The 22,471-nt window shown below is 34.7% G+C and overlaps 2 protein-coding genes across 2 annotated transcripts; both read right to left on the reverse strand.

The window, feature by feature from the left end:
• Nucleotides 1-3,782: 3,782 nt before the first annotated feature.
• Nucleotides 3,783-5,503, reverse strand: LOC132181660 (large ribosomal subunit protein uL2-like). Its single transcript, XM_059594901.1, has 2 exons — nucleotides 5,301-5,503; nucleotides 3,783-4,403 (listed from the first exon to the last, which is right to left on the reverse strand). Exons 1-2 carry the CDS (start codon nucleotides 5,501-5,503, stop codon nucleotides 4,058-4,060), a joined length of 549 nt encoding a protein of 182 aa, XP_059450884.1. The 3' UTR covers nucleotides 3,783-4,057.
• A 13,493-nt stretch (nucleotides 5,504-18,996) lies between these two features.
• Nucleotides 18,997-21,653, reverse strand: LOC132182717 (probable terpene synthase 12). Its single transcript, XM_059596039.1, has 7 exons — nucleotides 21,444-21,653; nucleotides 21,023-21,293; nucleotides 20,554-20,926; nucleotides 20,201-20,419; nucleotides 19,867-20,005; nucleotides 19,516-19,764; nucleotides 18,997-19,396 (listed from the first exon to the last, which is right to left on the reverse strand). Exons 1-7 carry the CDS (start codon nucleotides 21,621-21,623, stop codon nucleotides 19,109-19,111), a joined length of 1,719 nt encoding a protein of 572 aa, XP_059452022.1. The 5' UTR covers nucleotides 21,624-21,653; the 3' UTR covers nucleotides 18,997-19,108.
• Between the last annotated feature and the right edge of the window lie 818 nt (nucleotides 21,654-22,471).

Consider the following 22,471-nt stretch of genomic DNA (forward strand, 5'->3'; position numbering starts at 1 on the left):
TGAAGTTGATTTCATTGGGGTGGAAATTTTTTTGGCAAATTCCCGGGCTACCCCAGTTTTTGAGAACTCCCATAGAGACAAGAGGTTGATCATGAAACCAGTTCGGGACAAACACCCTGAACATTGTCATGGGGAGCATCAAGACCTATTCACTGGGAGAGGCAGTTTCGGGATGTTAAGAAGAATCCTCTTCCTTGTAGAGTGCTACATGATCATAAAGAAGAAGGGATGGAAGAGCTTGATTGGACTTCTGAAGGATCGAGGTAAGATCCTTCAGGACTCGGACTTACATTGAGAAATACCTCCTAGGATCAAGTGCAGGCCCTGTGCGCTTAACCCTCCACTCCACCAGGGCATATGATCTCCATCCAGGTTTATTTTATCCATTGTTGTTTCATTCTTTGTTTATCTTTTTACAAAAATGTGTGCACTTGATTGGTATTTAGTTGGAGTATCACTTTATTTCTAGGACATGTGTTTTTGCATTCAAGTTTGGGGGTATGATATGCCCACATCTGCTCATTCAAGTATTCCTATACTTTTGATCTTATTCTTTAGTTCTATACATACATTGAGGACAATGTATGATTCAAGTTGGGGGGTATGGAAAAACAAAACACAATCCATTATTATTGTTATGTCATTCTTAAGCATATGATTGAGCTTTGATTTTGGTTTGAAATTCATTGATAGGCTTAAAGTTATGAACACATGATCATATGACTTAGGGATTTTAAGTCTTGTTACTTACTTTTGGCAACATGAGATGCTTCTTATTTCAATTTAAATCTATATTGAGGACACTAGCACATGTCTGTGAGGTATGAATTTTGAGACCAATTATGTTTGTTTTCAATATCTTGAATTCTGTTGGGTGACATATTGGGTGAATAACTTTGGCATGCTATAAAAATAAATAAATAAATAAAAAATTAAGTTTGAATTTTTCACTGAGTAACCGGACCTCTTGTCTCATTAAGCAGTGAGTGTTCGCGTCAAAAAGTGAAAATTTTGGATTGATTAATAAAATGGCTAGCTTAGCTTCGTAGCCTTTTTGACTCGAGTTAGTAAGTCCTTAGGGGTGTCTTTACACCTAATGCCCTAAAGCCATTTGGTTTGGGAGATATTAGCCTAACACTCGATACATGGGTCAACTAGAAAGCTTAAGGGAGCTAAGCATTGCAAAGCCTAACAAAAAAAATAAAAAAATTGTATGCCTTGGTTGTTTCATTTGATATGAAGTCCAATGAATTCTGAGATGGTGATTCATTCATATTGGAATTATTTTGAAGCCTCATGACTATGTGTTAGTTCACTTTGCACTAATTGAAATTTGTGTATCTCAATCTGCCATTGGTAAGTGATTTGACTTGTAATTCCTTGGAATTTTGAAGATGGAGTTTATAATTTTAAGCTTGCTAATGAATGAGAATCATTATTTTTGTGATACTTTATTCTCTTGAATGACATAATGATGACAATGTTTGTGGGTATCATTCCTGAAAAATCCTCACGAGACTTCACTCGTCCTCTAGGTAATGCCTAGGGGTTTAAAATGCTTGTTGCATATGCTAAATGCAATCGTACATCCCACGAAAGATGGACTTATCTTTTTGTTTTTCAGTTTATTTTTTGTTTTGTATTGCTAAGGGACTAGCAATATGTAAGTTTGGGGGTGTGATAAGCACCGAATGTTGCATATTCAAGCCCCTTAATTTGCATATGTTAATTCCTTAGCGTTGTTATTTGTTTGATTTTGTTTTGTTTTTGTGTTTTCAGGTGTTTAATAAAGATACAAGAAAATCATTGATTTTGTGCTCAAAATGCAATTAAAGTACTGTAGCAAAAATACTGTAGCAAAGTTACTGTAGTGGAGTTACTGTAGCTACAGTACGCTTGAGCGCAGCTACAGTGCGCTCGAGCACACATGGGCGCCAGAGGCAAAACAGACTCCGAAATTGAGAAGGAAAGTTTTTCTAGGTCTCTCAATCCGACTGGGAGACTGAATTACGGTTTTCTGAGGATTTTTGGGGTTTTTAGGGTTCTCCTAATCCCTATAAATAGGGCTTTAAACATTGTAAAAATACACACTGCTTCTAGAGCAAAAATTCAGTAAAATAGTCTGTGGAGCTTAGGAGATCATGAGCAGCTAAACCCAATTGTGGGGTATTGATGTAGCCCTTTCCAAGCACAATGGTTTGATTGTATTTAATTTCTAGTCTTTCAATTTATGCATGTTGATTGTATAACCCTGAGGATTGCTACAGTTGATTTCTGTTCTTCATATTAAATCCAGTTGTTCTTTAAATTCCAATTCAATATTAGTAAAATTCTTATCTTGTCTTAAAAATTATTTTACTATTATTGAACTCAATCATTCTTATTTTCTGTGATCATAAGAATGATGGTTATACAATGGTACTTAATTAGCATGCAATCAATAGGATTAGATAGACCATACCTAGGGAAGACGGATCGTACTACACCCTAGTTTAGTGTAATTTAGGTAGACGGTCCGTGCCAACCGAAGATGGGTTATGCTATTCCGTTGATTGTATGAGATTATTTTTATGTCTTCTTATAACATGCATAGAATGAATTGCTAGACTTAATTATGGTTACCCATTGATGTGCGGATCGTGGTGAAGTCAATACCCTATTCTCTCTCTCATAAATTTACTCCCTCTTATTTTCATTTATTTTATGCACTTTAAATTCTCACAATCTATTCACTCTCTTTTAATTAAGTTAATTTTGATAATTAAACCCCTGCAGTCCTTGAAGTTCGACACCCTCTCTATGACCGTATCCTACAAAGATTCGTCCTATTGCGAGTAGTTATTTTTATAATTGATATTTTTGGTCACAAAAATACCACATCACCTGCTATGTGGAAGGCCACCTTGACATCAGAGGATGAGAGGCGAGTCCGACTGGACTGCTATGTACCGAAGACGGTGAAACTTCGGTTTGATGATGAGCAAAAATGTGCTATAGTGAGCACCGATGAGCATGAAGTATGCTTCTATGAGGCGATGTTTCCTGCAGGCCTTAGGCTCCCATTTCCGAGGCTCACTTGGGAATTGCTAAGTCATCTGAATGTGGCTCCTCACCAAATTGTCCCTAATGCTTGGAGGACTTTCGTCGGCTGCGTGGTTCTTTGGTCAACAGCTCTAGGAGAAGAGAATTCCCTCACTGTTAGGGAATTCTTGTCGGCATATAGGTTCACGAGGAACCCCAGTAGTGACTCGCTCTACAACTTCCAAGCCAAACGAGGAAAGTTGGTAAAATTTGAAAAGACTTACACCAACAATCGAGGATGGAAAACGAAATCGAAGTTGGTAAAATGCATATTAAATTATTAACGTCATTAATAGCAGTTTACTAACTTAGACTAAATTTAATGTGCCTTTTAAATGTTTATAGACACTATTTTAAATGGGTTGGATGAGAGTTTTGTCCTGTCACTTACTAGAATATGTTAAAAAAAAATTCTTTTAAATCAATTTGAAGAAAATTTGTGTCCTTTTTAAAATATGAAAATCTCATATTTTAAAAAATTTGAAGGGATCAATCGAAATCTAAGGCCATCTTTGAGAAGCAAACAACGTGGAGAAACCAATAATTCGACTACTTCTTTGTCAAATATACGACCCAAATTGTTGTCCTCTTGGCTAAAGAAAGGGTCAACCAATGGCACTAGTTTTGGCTACACCCATACAGAAATCATCCCATTGTCAAAATTAAGGACCAAAACTCATAAGAATCTGAATCACTCAACCTGTATTATCCCCGATCTCGACATACGCATTGACAAGTCCACTAGAAAGTGAACCACACAACCAAACTTACAGACATGTAGTGTGATCTTCTCCATAAAAACACCCATCAAACTTCACAAACTAACAAAAGCAATCAATTTGAAATAAACCCTTAATCAAAAATGATGGACCTAATATTCCAACAACATAAAATGTAACTCTCAAAGCGGGAAACATAAACTTCAAAGTAACCATCACTAACATAAGATGTTCTAAATGTTTTGAAAAGTGACACTCTAAGCACTCTTGTCAGCTCTGGAAGCTGTGGCAGCAGCTTGTCCACGGAGCCGACCAGTTCTTCTCGCTGCAATAAGACCAACCTTCTGTCCGGGAGGAGCATCTCGGCAAACGGTACTTGCATGCCCAATATGCTGATGGTTACCACCACCATGAGGATGCTCCACAGGATTCATGGCAACACCACGAACCTTGGGCCAGCAGTTCCTCTTCACCCTGAATTTGTGATAGGCATTTCCTGCCTTCCACATGGGCTTCTCGGTCCTTCCTCCACCAGCAACCTGACCAACCATAGCTCGGCAATTACTTGGAACAATCTTTTTGGCGCCAGAAGGAAGCTTGATTCTAGAGGAATATCCCAAAAAAAACCAAAAGATTAATGACCATCAAAAAGAAATAGTAGCAAGGTGTCTCAATTATCAACACAAACAAATCCCCATCTTAGTTGGTATGCCAAATTATCCAACAATAGAGTAAAAAGGCTTAAAACAGATTGTGAGATATGTGTGATGCAAACCAAACGCATTGAATGTCAAGAACAACTAATTGCTTATGAGAACAGAGTATACATGTTCCCAACTCTAACTGGAGTTCCTGATGCATTCTCAAATACAATCCTAGCTAGCCAACTCCAAATAAAGAATGTCGTCAATTTTTTCCTCCAGCTTCAACCACTCAATATAGGATGAATGGAATAGAACCAAAGATGGACTTAGGAGGACTGTCAGGGGCCATGGCCTCTCCCAGGTTTTGAATGGTTCTATATAAATATGTTTCACATCTTTGGGCCAAAATATTAAGTACACAAGTGTGGTCCCATATGGCCTGGGAAAAAATGGTCCAATATGAATTTGGTCTAAATTTACAACAGAGTTGATAATATCTATCGGTTGGTAAACAAGTTTTATTTCCAAGACTTTACTGATCATGAAAAATAAAAATTTAAAATTAAACTTCAGCATTATTAGCATAATGTAGTTCAACATTCATAGTTCCATTGTTTCTCAAATATTTTTGAATTGTGCAAATGGTTGAATTGAAAATAACCCTAATTCTAATTTAACTGACTTTGTACTAAGCCAATTATTGAATTACAAAATAACAAACTCTTAAAACTTAAATACTAATAATGTTATCAATTAATAACATTTAAGAAAAAAAAAAAAAGACTAAGAGACAATTATTTGTTTTCTAACCTCGCATCGATCTATAGTGAAACAGCTCTATTATCAATGACGGGACTTGATTTTTTGCTCTAATGCCTGGGGCTCCAATCCTATCTCCATATTGGTAGCCATGTGAGAAAGGTTGATTGTTGTTAACACTAAACCTTCTCCAAATAGAGAATCAACTACTCGCTCTTCATTCATCTTTTTCCAAGTTCTATCAATCATGTTATTCATGTGTTTGCCAGCAACATCATGAGAAACACCAGTTTTACGCATGTAGCAATTAATTAAATTTGTAGTTTCACCTCTCTTGAACTCTCCTTGTGTATCAAGTAAACAACTAAATAGATAAGTGTGAAGTTATGGTTCCAATGATGATATAGACCTTGAAATTCATTTAACACAAAAGACACTATGAAATTTGTAAAAAGAGATACCGCAAGTACTCAAATCATTGCAAAGTCGAAAAATAATTGAAGGGCATTGCCAAAGGTCGTGGTATTTTTGTAAGCCCTCAAGTGCCTGCTTTGAGAACTTTTTATTCGAGAAAGAATGAGAATGAATAAGGGTGATCGCCCCGAAGCGGATACCCAATCATTGTCAATATGGTCCTCAAAGGTTGGCATGGTTGGCATATCTTTGTTATTGGGGCTTATTTTATATTTTCAATTGGTATCAGAGCAAATTCACTCTGTTTGTATTAACTTTTTGAATGAGATCCTAAACTCTTTTTGTTATGAATAGTTCTAGTCCCTTGCCATAGATTCTGATGATGAGGCTGACTTTTAGATGACCTATAACAAGCTCTTAAAGGAATTTGTTAAATTTACTAATTATCATAAAATTTCCCTTAAAAAGCTTAATGATGTTAAGTGATAAGCGTCGAATGTTGCACATTCAAGCCCCTTAATTTACATATGTTAATTCCTTAGCATTGTTATTTGTTTGATTTTGTTTTGTTTTTGTGTTTTCAGGATATAAATCAAGATGCAATTAATTCCATTGATTTTGAGCTTAAAAGCACACTGTGAGAAGACCTAGAAGATATGGTTAAACTTAACCAATCATGGTTAAGTTTAAATCAAATAAAGAAAATGATTAATTCGGAATTTCTCAAATTGGAGTCAAAATCGGATTGGATTCAATTTTGGATTCTGCATACGTCTCGGTATTTTGGCCATAACTTTCAGTTCAAATATCCGATTGAGGTGATTCAAGCGGAACTGGAAAGCTAACTCAAATTTCTACAAATCATTGTGAAATAACATTTTCCTAATTTGGAGCGCCGCATTGCCAAAATTGCCCTGCAAGATAGGAACGCAATTCTGGGCGAATCCTATTCCGATTTGGACTTAGGTTTTCTTTATCATAATTGGACTTGGACTTGAATCTCCGAAATTTATAGGATTCCTAGGACTTTTAGGACTCTCCTAAGCCCTATAAATAGGCTTCTAAGCATTGAGAAAAAACACACCGCCTCTTAGAGCAAAATTCAGTAAATTGTCTTTGGAGCTTAGGAGATCATGAGCGGCTAAACCCCTTCGTGGGGTATTGATGTAGCCCTTTCCAAGCACAATGGTTTGATTGTATTTAATTTCTAGATTTTCAATTTATGCATGTTGATTGTATAATTATGAGGATTGCTACAATTGATTTATGTTCTTAATTATTAAATGCAATTGCTCTTAAATTCCAAAATCAATATTTGTGAAATTCTTCTCTTGTCTTAAAAAGTATTTTACTTTTATTGATCTCAAATCATTCTTGTTTTCTGTGATTATGAGGATGATGGTTATACAATGAGTTTAATTGACATATGACCAATAGGATTTGATAGGTCATGCCTAGGGAAGACGGATTGTACTACACCCTAGTTTAGTCTAATTTAGGTAGACAGTCCGTGCCAACCGAAGATGGGTTACACTTATTCATTAATTGTATGTATCCTGTTATAGAATTTGATAATTTATACCTAGGGAAGACGGGTCGTACCGCGTCTTAGTGGTTAGGTGGACGATCCGTGCCAACCGAAGATAGATTATGCTTATTCTTTAATAAGGTAGTTTCTTGTTTATTTATAACATGCATAGAATGAATTTATGGGATTAATTATGATTAACTATTGTTGTGCGGATAGAGGTGAAGTCAATACCCTACTCTCTCTCTCTTATTTTAAATCTCTTTTATTTTCATGCACTTTAGTTTTTAAGCAAATCAAATCAAAACCCCTTTTAATTAAGTTAACTTTGATCTTTTAAATTTTGATAATAAAACCCCTGCAGTCCTTGAGGTTCGACACCCTCTCTATAGCCGTATCCTACAAAGATTCGTCCTATTGCGAGTGGTTATTTTTATAATTGATATTTTTGGTCACAAAAATACCACATCATTAAGCATAAAAATTAGTCTTTGATTACTAAATTTTTTGAATGACATGCCTTAATTGACTTATTGAAATCTGAAAATACTATGCTTGTTGAAAAGAATAAATCACTTGAGAGTCAAAGGAATCTAAGGAACTCTTACATAAACTCTTTAATGATATTTTGAAAAACCTTTTTTTGATTCAAAAACCGGGGTGGCCATGTCTCTACGTCCACCTCTAACTTCAATGTACTATAAGTTTGCGAAAAAATTATAAGACTACGAAATTTAAAAGAAAATAGAGACAATAAATTTTATCTAGTTCAGTCTATAACCTACTTATATAAGTTAAATTAAAGCATTAAGGGCTATATTTTGCTCCTATTCACTTGATGATATGATTTTGTACAAAATGCTCTATTTATAGAGCTTACAGATGATTTGAATTTATTCAAATTTAATCAAATTTCTTTATTTAGGATGGTATAACTTAATCAAATCTTCATCAAATTTAAAAGTTTGAGTTATATATATATAGATGACAGACGGCGACAACGTCAAAAACTTGCTGGAGTTGGTGGCTGATGACAGTAATTAGATGTAGTCGAAGGGAATGATTGGAGATGGGCCTTAACGGAGTTTTATATATATATATATATATATATATATATAGATGACAGACGGCGACAACGTCAAAAACTTGCTGGAGTTGGTGGCTGATGACAGTAATTAGATGGCTGATGACAGTAATTAGATGTAGTCGAAGGGAATGATTGGAGATGGGCCTTAACGGTGAGTAGACTACCGTTAGCACCTTGCAATAATTGTGCCGATTGTGAACCCACACTTCTGTATTATTTGGAGCTGTTGGCATTGGAGTTGCAGTTTATTGGGAATGAAACTATAGCAAAATCGATTGATGCGAAACAAAGTGGAATGTTTTATGAAAATTTTTTGTTTTTTATTAATTTTTTTATTTGAATAATAATAAAAAATTATTTATGTAATGTAAAAAGTAAATATATTATTAATGGGACATATGTCCCATTTATGGCCTCAGGATCTCTCTAGAAATATCTTAACTATTAACTAGATAATCTCCGATCTAAAATTGACTAGAGAAGATCCTGTTTTCATTTTCTTAGACGTCACTCTTCTACCAACCCAATTCCCAATGTCTCAAAGTATACATTTTGAAGATAATCCTTTGATTACAAGGAAAAAAAAAGAATGACCCATAAGATATCCTATGATTAATGTGTTTTTTAAGTTGATTAATGTGTCTCTGAGTTGGTACTTGTATTGTCACCGAGGATATTGAGGGTACTTCCATATAGTTTTCCGAGCAAGTAACACATTTGACCATGATAGTGTTGCTAAAGTATTAGCATTCGTTTAAAGGGGAGTAGTTCAATCGGTTACAGACCACCCTTTATAAAGTGAAAGTCAATAGTTCGAACTATTCTCTATTTTTTCCTTGTACAAATGTACCTAACATTTATTATGTTAGCTACTAAACAATTAAATTTGATTATAATTTGCTACATTAATTTATAATAAATTATAGTAAAAACTATATAGTATCATAAGCAATATCCTTAATAAGATATTTTTCCTTCTATCTTCTTTTGTTTTAGGGGCAACTTCACTTATATTCCTATAAATATAAGCTCTTTTGCAATCATAACCTCAAAGTTTAAAGATTTGCCTAATGCTTACCCATATTTTAGCTCCTTTTAATTTCACAATTTTTTTTTTTTAAATGCCCCAATTTCGGCCCCTTTTTCTCTCACCGAACTTTTTAGTTTAGTTTTTGAAATTTCAATTTTTTTTTTTTTTAAAAGGCCCATTTTGGGCTTTTTAATAAAAAAAAATGTTAAATTAAAAGGATTAAAATATGGGAACCAATATTTTTAAACTATATATATATATATATATATATATATACTTCAAGCGTTGTAAGTGAATTCCAGTTTTTTTTTAAAAAAAATTTTTTTTAATTTTTTTTTTTTTTTTTTTTTTTAAGGCTTGTAGACTTGTAGTAGGTTGCCCTTATAAACCATTGGGCTACAAAGCTGGTAAAAGAGATCCATGGGCTGTAAGTGTCAAAGAAAAGATCCATCGGCTGTATACCATGGGATATTTGGACTGTTCACCCTGAATCACCCAAGGCAGGGTGAGTGGAGCAAAGACAGGCCCATTTAAGGTGAGCCTGAGGGTTCTAACGATGCAAGTAAATTCCAAAATTACAAAAATGGAAGTCTCCCACCTACAATTATTCCCACCCAACGTGTGTGGTGCCTATGGACACATGAGGAAATTGGTAAAGAAATTCGTAAGCATAACTTATCTTATAAAATTAGTTCAATAAGAGAAGATTGTTCACTAACTCCACTCCTTATGAACATGCTCAAGATCTTGTTCACAAGCAATGTGGGATGATTTTTGAACACCCCCCCTCATATGCAGGCCAGTATACATTCATTTTGTGGTAGGCTCTGATACCATGAAGAAATTCGTGGGCCTAACTCATCTCATAAAACCAGTTCGATAAGAGAGGGTTGTCCACACCTTATAAACATGCCCAAAATCTTGTCCATATACAATGTAGGATTATTCTTCAACAATTAGAAATGGGCCAAAGTCCAATTGAATGGAATCTTGGCTCACTGGTCAAGATACGGGCCACCTTGATCATATATAAAAGGAGGTGGTGGTCATTAATGATGCCTTTTGGCAATGTTTATGTGATAATTTACTATATACTTTGGATGTTTACATTAAGTGGTCGATGAATTACACTAAACTTTGTTAAAATACTATTTTTTTTTTTTTTTAATATGTCTGCACAGAAGAGGGGAGGGGGATTCGAACTAGTGACCTTCGCTTCATTAAGAACGTTAAAATACTAATTACACTAAACTTTAGGACATGTAAAATACTAATTATTGTTAAATTAAGAGGTCAAGGAGAATCACCACTTTCCTTGCATTTCACGTTCTAGATCAACATGCTCGTATGGACCAGGGAAAACGGATCAGGAAATACACGAGGAAACAAGAAGGGAAATAGAAAATGTTGAGATAAAATAATTATAGGATCACAAATGAAGCAGAAAAATAGCATAATAGAAAATAACAATCAATCACAGAAAACACTAATATTTAAGTTGTTTGACTTAACAAGCCTACATCCCCTGCGGAAACGATCTAAAAGAAATTTACTAACAAAAGGTAGAGTATAAAGAGTAAAACAAACAAAACCACTTAAACCCAAAAACCTCAATACACCCAAGCTCATAAACACGCAAAAAATAATTAAATTACAAAAGAGAAATTAATTTATTAATTCTCTAAGAGCAGCTGCCTCTCTTTCTGTCTATTTCTCTACACCACACGGAGGTTTTGCCCTGCTGCCCTCTCAGACTCTCACCTCTCAATTTTTCTCTATAACCCACAAGCTGCAGCACGCTAGCACATTTTCACTCAAAATGGAGCTAATGCCCAGCTCTACCAAAATGGCCAAATGACTATGTATAGAAGAGGAAAATCGGCCAAGGTGCTTCACAGTTAAAGGAAAAGAAATCTTCCTCTTGAAGAAAGCTGCTGGATGGTTCAAGTGCTTCGTGGTGAAGCAAACAAAATGCTTCTCTGCTAAGTAAGCTAAAGAGACAAAACGCGGCAGGAAAAAAAAAAAAAACCAATAAATAAAAGACTGAGGGCCATCATAAGACTTGAGAAATCAAGTCATTTTCAAACAGAATAGATCAGGCAATATTAAAAATTTCCCCTCCACCAACTTTCACCTAATTTGTAATATTTTCCAGATTTTAAAAAGTGATAATGGACCTCTTTAACTACCTAGCCTGTTTACTTAGCTCCACGTTATCCTCATCATCAACTTGAATATCAACATTTCAAGTCCATAAGAATTTTGTTAAATTCATAAAATATCACAAAGATGCGTACCTTACTACATTTTAATGGTATATATCCTTTGCTTTAAATACATCCGGTTAGTGAGAGACTAGCTTCTTCATGTACGAGCTTTTCAGTTTCTTCTAAAGTTTAGTGGCAGTTACTGTGAGCTTTTTCTTGATCAAGTTCCACAAGTTCTCCCTTTGATGATGTTGATAGCACCTCACCATCCAAATCTTCGCAAAGTCTTGTAGGTGCAACAAAGTTCATATCTTACAAAGTCTTGTTGATGTGCTAAAAACTGAAATTATTCTGACCATCAAACTTTTTGACTTCAAAATTTCATCTTACAAAATTAGAAAAAAAAAAAAAAAAAAAAAAGAAGCAAGCTATAATACCAATTTGTCGTTAGGATCCCCAAATAAGAAGAAAGGAACACAATAAAAACAATCCAATAATAGATTACAATAAGATTTTTTGGTTTAATTTAACAATCTTACATTCAATCTCAAAAGAAATTTATATCAAAAAGATGAAATACAAAAAATAATAAAGAGAAAACCGCTTAAAATCTAGAACTCAAATCTCACTCTCACGTGAAAGAAAAAAAAACATTACAAAAGCGACAACTCTTTTTAATTTTCTCTTGGTGGCGTGCGGCAGACCAATACGTGAGGAAAACAAACTCTCAGTTTCGCAGTGCTCGTCTATCTTACAAGAAGTCAAAACGACAAGTCGAATTGATGATAGAAGTTACCTCACATCACATGCACCTCACTTGGACTAGTAGAAGGAGAAACAAAATACTAAGAGCAACTCTTCTGGGCCCAACACATGACTTTGAGAAATTTAAGTCATTCACGACATATTAGCCAAATTTTCTTCTTCGGCTAATAAAAAGACACAAAAACGACAATCGTCATCTTTCTAACATTAATCGTGCGAGAAAAAAAAAAAAGAAAAAGAGTTTGAAGGTTAAACATGACTCTCGTATGATCATAAAATATAAATTATATTGTGAGAACAATGGTGAATGTTAATAAAGTTAATTAATCTCACATTAAAAAATATATAAAAAAAGAATAGGTGGACCAATTAATGACAGCTCTATTCGCTACTACACATTACTAATTTACTAGTGGAGACAAGAAAAAGCATTGCTTTATGGAAGTGATTGGACAGATGCTTCCATTCTAATGTTCTTAGTATGCAATCTTAAATATGATTTTGGACTGTTTTTGAAAGCTGGATGTCTTGTCTACAACTTCATTGACTATTGAATACCTAGCAATTGTTTTCGTATAGCGGAAATTCCCTTGCACCCCTTGAAGTATAAGTGATTTTACAATTATAAGTTAGAATTTTAAAAAATTGTAATGTTGATATCCTATGTTTTAGCCTTTTTTAATTTCTTCAAATTTTTTTTAATTATTACAATGCCCTCCCCCCTTCCTAATTTAGTGAAAATTCTGGTGACCGATGGCGTGGCCATAGACTGACCCATGGTCATGTTGTGGGTGAGTCCAAGGTATGTTTCAATTTTCACTTTATTTTCTTTTAAATGGGGCATTTTAATAAAAATAAAATGGGTAGAATTAAAATGAGCTGCAACGCGAGATATCGACATTACAAAATTTTAAATTATGATATTATGATTACTAAACTACTTATTTTTCTAGGAGTGTAAGTGAAGTTTTCGAAGTTGGAATTAGTTGATTAGATCCTTTAATTTTAAGACCGTTAAAATGTGATCAATGAATTCAATAAATGGTAGCAGAGACGTGTGATTGTGATGCCTTTACTATACGAGCTTCTTTTCTTCTTTATATATATAAGGGAGTGCTAGGGAGCCAAATAACTGAACTCAGAAAAATTTACAAACTAACGTGGTAAGGGTCATTAAATTGAAAAAAAAAAAAAATGCAATTCTCTCTCCCTTGCCTACCACTCACAGTCTGCCATGTCAGTTTGAAAATTTTTCTGGGTTCATTTGTTTGGCTCCCAAGCACTCCCCATATATATATATATATATATATATATATATATAGTCTTGCCAAATGAAAATATAAGAAAATTTACTTCTTGTCTTTTCTGTCACAGGTGTACTAATTTGCAAGATTTGCAATTTTTAAAGTAATAATTAAATAATTAAATTTACATTTTTTCTATAAGTTTAAGTTTTTGAGACAAGTGATGATATAACATGGTATCAAAGCCAATTGTGACTCACGTCTCTCACATGTATGGCTTCTTCTTCAATAGACCCCTCCCCTGCCCTCCATTGCTTGCAAAACTTTTTTCGAAACAAATTGAAAGTCGATAACTATTGCCTCTCGAAAACACAGGTTGTCCCTTTTGAAGTAGCCATTGGAGATCACTTTTCTCTCGAAGTATTTGATTTATCCTTTGCTATGTTCTATTACTAATTGGTTTGCATCATATAACATCTCGATATTTTGGTGCTTACCAAAATATTTGACACAATTTCAAAAAAAATGATATTCCTCGAAAGTTTGACAATAAACTACATTATGCTCATAACATTGAAGTTATATTTTCAATTGTTTTTTCTTATGTTCGATAAAGTTTTGGAGATAAAACTTGTTTATTAACTAACAAATATCATCAATTTTGATGCAAACTTAGATCAAATTCGTTTTAGGCTATATGAAACCACGTTTATTTGTGAACTTAATTTTTTAGACCCCTTTTTTAAAAGGCAACTGGCAAGGGTCAAACTAAAAAAGTGTAAAGTATATTCATATACCACTTTTACAAATGAGGCAGGTTGATGTGTTCAAGTACGTCCGCCTCTGACGTCAATGTACCTGTGTCAACTACAGCTGCTAGCGCTTACCAATTTTCCTATTTTTATTTTTATTTTATATTTTTATCTATAGTGTTTGAGTGAAACCATAAGTATTTTATGTGTTAGTTCTTGTGTTGGCTTAATTCAGTTCCAAAATGCAGAGGCTACTGTTCACGAGCTCAAACACTGATATAGAATGCTCAGAATCCAATCTCCACCGTTCATAATGTAGATTCATGTGTTATGAACGTCCCTGCAAAATTTCAGCTCAATCGGACCATAAACACCCATCGATCGGGGCTGTTGATCAAGACTGGACAGCATTTCCAGAATGCTGTTTCACCCATGTCCGGACATGCCTTCCCCGGGTCCGGCCCTCATTTCCAGAAACTCAAATTTTGCTCCGCAAAGCCGTGTCCGGACAGCCCATTAACATGTCCGGACACCCCGTAAGTTTGAGGCCCAAAAACGTGATTTTAAGTGGTTTAAGTCTAGGGTTTTGTCGGGGGTATATATACATCATTATAGAAGATAGAAGTACGAATTTTCACCCCTAGAGAGTTCGTCGGAGGCTGTGCTAAGAGAGATCATATGTGGTGAGCGTTAAAGTGAATCTCTTAGAGTTTTAATTATTCCTTTGATAAATCTACGGTTGAGAAGTCTATCGGAAAGGTCCGGTAAAGGAGAATCACGTTGAAGAAGATTGTGAGCGCGGAGACGAGTTGTAGGCTTGTCGATCTTACAGAGTCAAGGTCTTGCAAAGGGTTGTAAGTGTTCCTAGTGTCTGTAATCTCTAGATAATCTTTTGATAGTGATTTCCTGGGTTTGGCTGCCCCTGAGAGGTTTTACTTTTAGAACGTTTTCTAAAAGGTTTCCTCTTCGTAACCAAAATATCTGTGTCTGCCTTTTTATTGCTTTATATATTTTGGGTGATTGAATTGTTTATTGCTTCATAATATTAATTCCGCATAAATTGTGATAAACAAGTTTTTGGAGTCGGCATAGCGTTTTTTCAATTGATATCAGAGCGGGTTCACTCTGTTTGGATTAAATTCTTGAGTGAGATCTGTTGACTCCTGTTTGCTATGAATACTTCTCAAGGGGAATATGATCTTATAAACTCCTTTAACAATTTGTTGGAAAAATTCACTCTTTTGAGACATCAATACACAAATTGTTTAGGGGATTTTCAAGATCTTAAACATGTGAATGAATCTATTGTTAATGAATTGTCTGAATCACATGTCCTAATTGATTCTTTGAAATCTGATAAAGAATCTTTGGCGAATGATTTGTCTAAATCACATATCTTGATTGATTCTTTGAAATCTGAGATTTCTATGCTTGTTGAAAAGTCTTTATCACTTGAGAATGAATTGAATGTTTCTAAGGAACTCTCACGAAATTTCTCTAGTGATAATTTGAAAAGTTTTCTTTGTACTAAAGAATTTGTTCCTAACAAGCCTAGTATGATTGTTGATAATGTTGGTGCATCTACTTCATATGTTTCTAATGAGTCCTTGAATGTTGAGCCTGTGAATGTTAAAGAAACCAAGGCTAATTTTTCTAAGACTCCTTCAGTTAAACAAACTCAAGGTAAGTTTTTTCCTACATGCCATCATTGTGGGATTGTTGGTCACATTAGACCAAACTGTTGGAAATTCAAAGCTACTCCAAAGAAAGAAAATCATGCAGCTGCTCCGACTCTCCATGGTAAGAAAGGTAAGAAAATTTATGTTAAGCATCATGCATCTTACCCTAAGCTTAGAGTCATGCATCCTCATAGAAAATTACCTTCTAAAAGGTTTGTGCCCACTTGTCATCATTGTGGAAAGGTTGGTCATATTCGACCAAAGTGTTTTGATTTGAAATCCCATAAGCATAAAAATAAAAATTCTGTTTCTAGGAAAGATTATGAGGGTTTGGTAATGATGATGGGAGGTGTGTCTAGAGTAGACAAGTTTGAAAATGTTCACGTCTCTACACCTTTATTGAAGAAGGTTTGGGTTAGGAAGGATTATACCATTCACCCATTGAGGGGGAGTGGTAGTGATCTCACCTAAAATTAGGTGAGTCAATAACATGCCTAGGATTGATTGTTTTGCTTATTTTTGAATATCCTAGAGCGTGTTATTTTTCTTTGCTTTGCATTTTTTTTTTGTTTTTGCTTTATTGTTTATGCACTGCATTGTTTTTGTTGTTACACTTTCTGTATGAAGAGTATATACATGATTGTTTTGAGATTCATGTTTTGAGGCATATTCATAAAGGATTTTTCAAGAAATTCATATATCATGATCTTTGAAAAGCTTATAGATGAGATGTTGTGTGCGGACCACCAAGATTTTTGTCTACTTGCTAATCAAATGTTCAGGAATTTGTAATGTCTTGTGAAGACCTAGAAGTAGTTATTAAACCAAATCATTATTTTGTAGTGGGACCTATAAGATGTGATGAAAGTTTAATGCTAAAGGACATTCATGTCTTGCCTGTTGTAATCTCAATTCAAGCATGTTGTTTTGTTTTGCATTGCATTTTTCTTTATTTTGCATTTGTTTTTCTTTTGTGTGCATTTCTTTTGTGAAAAATTTCAAAAAGGCAAAAATATGTTACTTTGATTGTTTCCTTTTCTTTCTTTTGTCTTATGCACCTAGATAGTCCATTAATTTCTCATGTTGCGTTTTATGGATGTAATTCCTCACGTCTTGGAATGTTCTTAATATGCATGAGATGAAAATTTGTGTCAATGGACTTGTTTTTGTGGTTACCTAAAGCCTAAGCTTATGTGGTACATTTTGCCTATGCTTTATCTTTTGTGCACATTTAAGCTTAAATTGAGGTTTTGTTTCACTTTATTTGTGAGGTCTGTTAGGTAACCATATGAGGTTTTTGACTAGTAATATTTTTCAAATTGATCATATGCTAGTTGAACCTAGGGCTTAAAAATTCCTGCTTTCTCTGTTGTGATAAGCACCAAAAGTTTAATGACACTTTCTCAAAGAGAAAAATAAACAAAATAGTGAAACAAATAAAATCAAAAGATCATATTCCAAAAGGAATTTATTTCATTGTGTCAAACTTGTGCAAAATATTTTACAAAGAGAAATGTATAGGATGAGAGTGGCTAGGCCCTAGTATGATAAGGTTTGACTTTTGATTTGATATACTTGTCAAAACCTCATGGTTGTGAAACTTTATCCTCATTTTGTAAGTTGGAAATTTTTCTCTTTGGATAACTTACACACACACCATACAAGCATGGGTTGAATGGAACATTTTTCTTTGCTTGGGTTAAGCAATATGAGTTTCTTGCCATTTCTAGTCTCATGTATATTTTGCATGTTTGGGATATTCATTGTGCAATACATGAGTCATTGATGTGTGTATTATGTGTGTTCATTTGACTTTTGAGGGGGAGAAACATGTTTTGCATTTCCAGTTTCTTGTTGTTAATTGAGTCATACATTGAGGGGAAGTTTTGCTGATGTTTCTTTATGATCACGCATTCTACGTCATTTTTTTATGAGTTTTATTTATGTCTTCTTGTTCCACATATGCCTTGATGTAATTTGTGAAGTATTTCAGGAAACATGAAGGCCTTTTGTCATATATTCTGTGACAAAAAGGGAGTGTAAATATGGGGAGAAGATGGGATTGGCTCGGTATTTTGGTTTTGTCACTGAATTGCCAAATAGGGAGTTTGTTAGTTCTTGTGTTGGTTTAATTCAGTTCCAAAATGCAGAGGCTACTGTTTACGGGCTCAAACACTAATATAGAATGCTCAGAATCCAATCTCCACCATTCATAATGTAGATTCATGTGTTATGAACGTCCCTGCAAAATTTCAGCTCAATCGGACCACGCATTTCCAGAAACTAAAATTTTGCTCCGCAAGGCCCTGTCCGGACACCCCGTAAGTTTTAGGCTAAAAAACATGATTTTAAGTGGGTTAGGTCTAGAGTTTTGTTGGAGGCATATATACATCATTATAGAAGAGAGGTACGAATTTTCACCCCCAGAGCATTCGTCGGAGGCTGTGCTAAGAGAGATCATATGTGGTGAGCGTTAAATTGAATCTCTTAGAGTTTTAGTTATTCCTTTGATAAATCTACGGTTGATAAGTCTCTCGGAAGGGTCCAATAAAGGAGAATCACGTTGAAGAAGATTGTGAGCAAGGAGTCGAGTTGTAGGCTTGTCGATCTTACAGAGCCAAGGTCTTGCAAAGGGTTGTAAGTGTTCCTAGTGTTTGTAATCTCTAGATAATCTTTTGATAGTGATTTCCTGGGTTTGGCTGCCCCGGAGAGGTTTTACTTTTAGAACGTTTTCTAAAAGGTTTCCTCTTCGTAACCAAAATATCTGTGTCTGCCTTTTTATTGCTTTATATATTTTGGGTGATTGAATTGTTTATTGCTTCATAATATTAATTCCGCATAAATTGTGATAAACAAGTTTTTGGAGTCGGCATAGAGTTTTTCATTATGTTGTTGGGGAGATTGATAATTGGAATTCATAAATAAATAAAAAAATGATATTTTGGAAAGTCTTTGAGTGAGTTTATAATATAGCATGCTAAGACATGACCCAACCCAAAAATTAAGCTTATGAGTTTTGAGTTATTTATAAATATATTTATGTTAAAAAAAAACAAACAAAATTAGAGATAGAAAACAAAAATGTAATCAAAGGTAGCCAAAAGCTACTTTATTTGCAACTAGTTTTTCATTTTCGGCACACATCTTTGCCACACGTACATGTTTGAAATTGATAGAGAAAGGTCTATTTCTCAATGATTCAAACAGGCTCTATTATTAATGACAGGACTCGATTTTTTGCTTTTTTGTCTGGTGCTCCATGCCCATCTCCATATTGGTATGTGCATTGAGCAATCCGAGCAAGGTTGATTGCTGTTACCACTAAATCTTCCCCAAATGGAGAATCAACTACTAGCTCTTCATTCATCTTTTTCCAAGTCCTATCAATCATGTTTCTCATGTGTTTGCTAGCAATTTCCTCGGAAACACCAGTTTCACGCATGTAGCAATGAATTGAATTTACAGTTTCTCCTCTCTTTAACTCTCCCTGTATTTCAAATAAGCAGCTAAATATGTTAGTCTGAAGTAGTGCTTCCAAAGATGATCATATAGACCTTAAAATTCATTCAACACAAAAGACACAATGGAATGCTGTAAAATGAATACCGCTGAAGTACTGAGATCATTGCAAAGTCGAAAAATAATTGAAGGCCAACGCAAAAGGTCGTGGTATTTTTCTAAGCCCTCAAGTCCCTGCTTTGTGAACTCTTGATTCAAGAAAAAATAAGAATGAACAAGGGCAATCGCCCCCGAAACCGATAACCAAGCATTATCAAGATAGTCCTTGAAGGTTGGCATATCTTTGTTGTAACTCCACTTTGCTTCTTGTAGGAATGTTTTGCACAGGTCAGCCCACTAAAATAAAAGAAGAAACCCCAAGACTATTAGGTTTAATATTTCAATGGAAATTCTATTCATATAAAAAAAAAAAAAAAACAATAGAATGGTTGCACATACTGCTTTTGTTAGGTATGGAAGGGTGTTATCTCCTTTCTCCTTAAGTGTTTCATATACCATCTCATTAATAGTGTTGTAGAGAGCTAAGAAGCATAACTTCATATAGTGGGGAAGATTTTTCACGGCATTGATATCCCATCTGAAAACTCCATGCATCGAGAAATTAAGAGTATGATTCTCATAGTTGTATAACATAAAAGTTATAAGTAAGGGATTCCATTACATTCCAAGTTTTTCTATCTTTTTGTCTCATATTTTTATTTTTATTTTATTTTTTTGGGTGGGGGTGGGGTTGGGAAAGGGGAAATTAAGGGAAGAGTTATCAAGAATTAACCTTTCAACCGCATCAGTAAATAGCTCTAATTCATCCAAGGTACCATAAACATCATAGACATCATCAATGGTGGTAACAAGAGCAGCCACTTTCGTTAACCCTTTACGAAAATTACTTAATTGAGGTTCAAAGGCCATTCCTATTGTCCAAAAATAGCATTCCATCAATCTATCTCTGGTGAAGCTCAACTTGTTTGCGAGGCCCATATCTTTCCACCACCTAAAAGTCATAAAGTGAAACCAAATAAGTTTTAAACTTAAGATTCAAGTCATGGCAAAGTCAATTTTCAACTTTTAACAAAAGTCTACCTTAATTGCTTATGTGAACAAATACTTCAAACATTTCTTACGTACCTTGACATATCTTGAAGTTCTCTTTGAAACACAGACTGCACTATGTTAAAATCCAACTTTGCAAGTTCGAGTAGAAGAGAATTTGCATCTTCCCTCTTATTGTATGCCTCAATATACCACCGAGCTTCTAGCCTTAGCATTCTATGGTGTAATGGAACCTCCAATGCATGACTAACTTGTTCTGCCATGCTTCTGCTCACATCTCCTTTGAGGTCCTTGAGATGAATTCTTGTGAACGCCATGGCCTCGTCCAAGAGGCTTTCTCCTTCAAAAGCGAGATAAGAAGCTTCATATAAACTCAACATTCCTTTGACATCCTTTGTAAGGCTTTCCTTGAAATTCCCACTATCCTCCTTGAAACTGTTAAATGCATCTGCGTTTCATACAAATATGATATAAGAAAGATGGTGAGATGAACATGGGAAATGAAATTAAGAAGCTTTAATTAGCGACTGTATCATATACGTACCTTGAGAGACCTGATAGCCTTGTTGTCTGAGGAGCCTAAAGCTTAGAGCAGTAGCATGGAGACTCTTCTCAATTCTTTCATCATTACAGCCTTTTGAAGATGCAAAGTTGTCAAGGGCTCTTGTTATTTCCCTCTCAAATCGGTATCCCAAACCTAATCTTTGAACATCATCAATCAGTTCAAGAGTTGCCAATAAGTCGGCACTTTCATTATGAATCATACTCCTCACATCCTCCTCCAGCTTCTTTGCCCTATCTTTGTACTTTTCATCCTGCATGCATGATCACAATTTGAGATATCTAAATATGTATACCGTACGTTAATGATAATAATTTTTAATCTTAAAATTGAAATCAAGGTGGGGGGAAATAAATAAAGCACACGTTGGTGTTATACATATAAAGAAATGGCTCATGGTTACCGCATAATGATTGTTTAAGGACTGCACAAAATCGTAACTCCAGAAGCTTGGCTTGTAATTGGCGGACTGTCTTTCAACTTGTAAAGGGGAAGTTTGTGTTTTTGCTGAGCAGCGGGACTGCCCACATTTGTGGTCGAGAAGAAGAGGTGTCTTTATCATTGTGTTATTTTGGAAAGCCATGAGGCAAAGAGAAACTGTGGGATAAGGGGAATACGCAGATTGGTGACATTCCACGTATAGTAGTCGTGAACCGCTATATATAGAATTTCTTTCATTAAGTACTTGTGGGACACTGGCCACCGACAAATGTTTGGTTGATTAATTAATTAACATAGCGTACGTGAAACGCATGGGCTGCGATATGATGGCGAGTTTTTTTTTTTTTTTTTTTTTTCTAAGCAAAGAGGGGAAGGGGGAATATGATGGCGAGTTTACGTAGGGTTTATGGTTCCCAACTTGGGCAGCCAAAATAACGTTTTTAGCTTGATGCAATGTTCTAACTGGTCCCAATTGAGGATGTTTTATTGACATATCAACAGAAGTAACATCTTAATTAACCACCAAAGAGTCCGTTCACGATTACAAGGGTTATGATGTGTATATATAAAGTAATATTACTACACTTATTCTCACTTCTTCACACATATGTATTACATTTATAGGCAACTTTTAAAACAACAATTAGATATAATTATAAGATGAATTTTTATTGAATTTTAATTTTATGGTGGTTTTAAAAGTCTCTCATAAATATTGAAAAATAGATATAAAGAAATCGAATTAAGTGTAGCATTTTCCTTCTCTTTTTTTTTTTTACATGTCTATAAAAAAAAATTAAACTAATAATCTTGATTAATTATGTCTCATCTGATTGAACTAGGGGATGGAATTAAGCGTAACATTACGAGTACTCATATATATGACTTGACTAATTTGTCAGTCAAGCTGTCGAGGAGACGTAGGTTTATTGGTAACATATATAGTCCGTAAGGTCTGCATCAAAATGTGAAGCACATATAGATGGGTAC

This window comes from Corylus avellana, chromosome ca5 (genome assembly GCF_901000735.1).
Source record: "Corylus avellana chromosome ca5, CavTom2PMs-1.0".
NCBI classification, from domain to species: domain Eukaryota; kingdom Viridiplantae; phylum Streptophyta; class Magnoliopsida; order Fagales; family Betulaceae; genus Corylus; species Corylus avellana.

Excerpts from the sequence above, each read along its gene's own strand:
- LOC132181660 (XM_059594901.1), bottom strand. The coding sequence starts at position 5,503 with ATGCGTAAAACTGGTGTTTCTCATGATGTTGCTGGCAAACACATGAAT. Across the intron at positions 4,404-5,300 it reads GCATTAGAGCAAAAAATCAA|AATCAAGCTTCCTTCTGGCG; the intron begins GTCCCGTCATTG and ends ATATTCCTCTAG.
- LOC132182717 (XM_059596039.1), bottom strand. The coding sequence starts at position 21,623 with ATGGCTTTCCAAAATAACACAATGATAAAGACACCTCTTCTTCTCGAC. Across the intron at positions 20,006-20,200 it reads TTTACTGATGCGGTTGAAAG|ATGGGATATCAATGCCGTGA; the intron begins GTTAATTCTTGA and ends TGGAGTTTTCAG. Across the intron at positions 19,765-19,866 it reads TTCCATACCTAACAAAAGCA|TGGGCTGACCTGTGCAAAAC; the intron begins GTATGTGCAACC and ends CTTTTATTTTAG.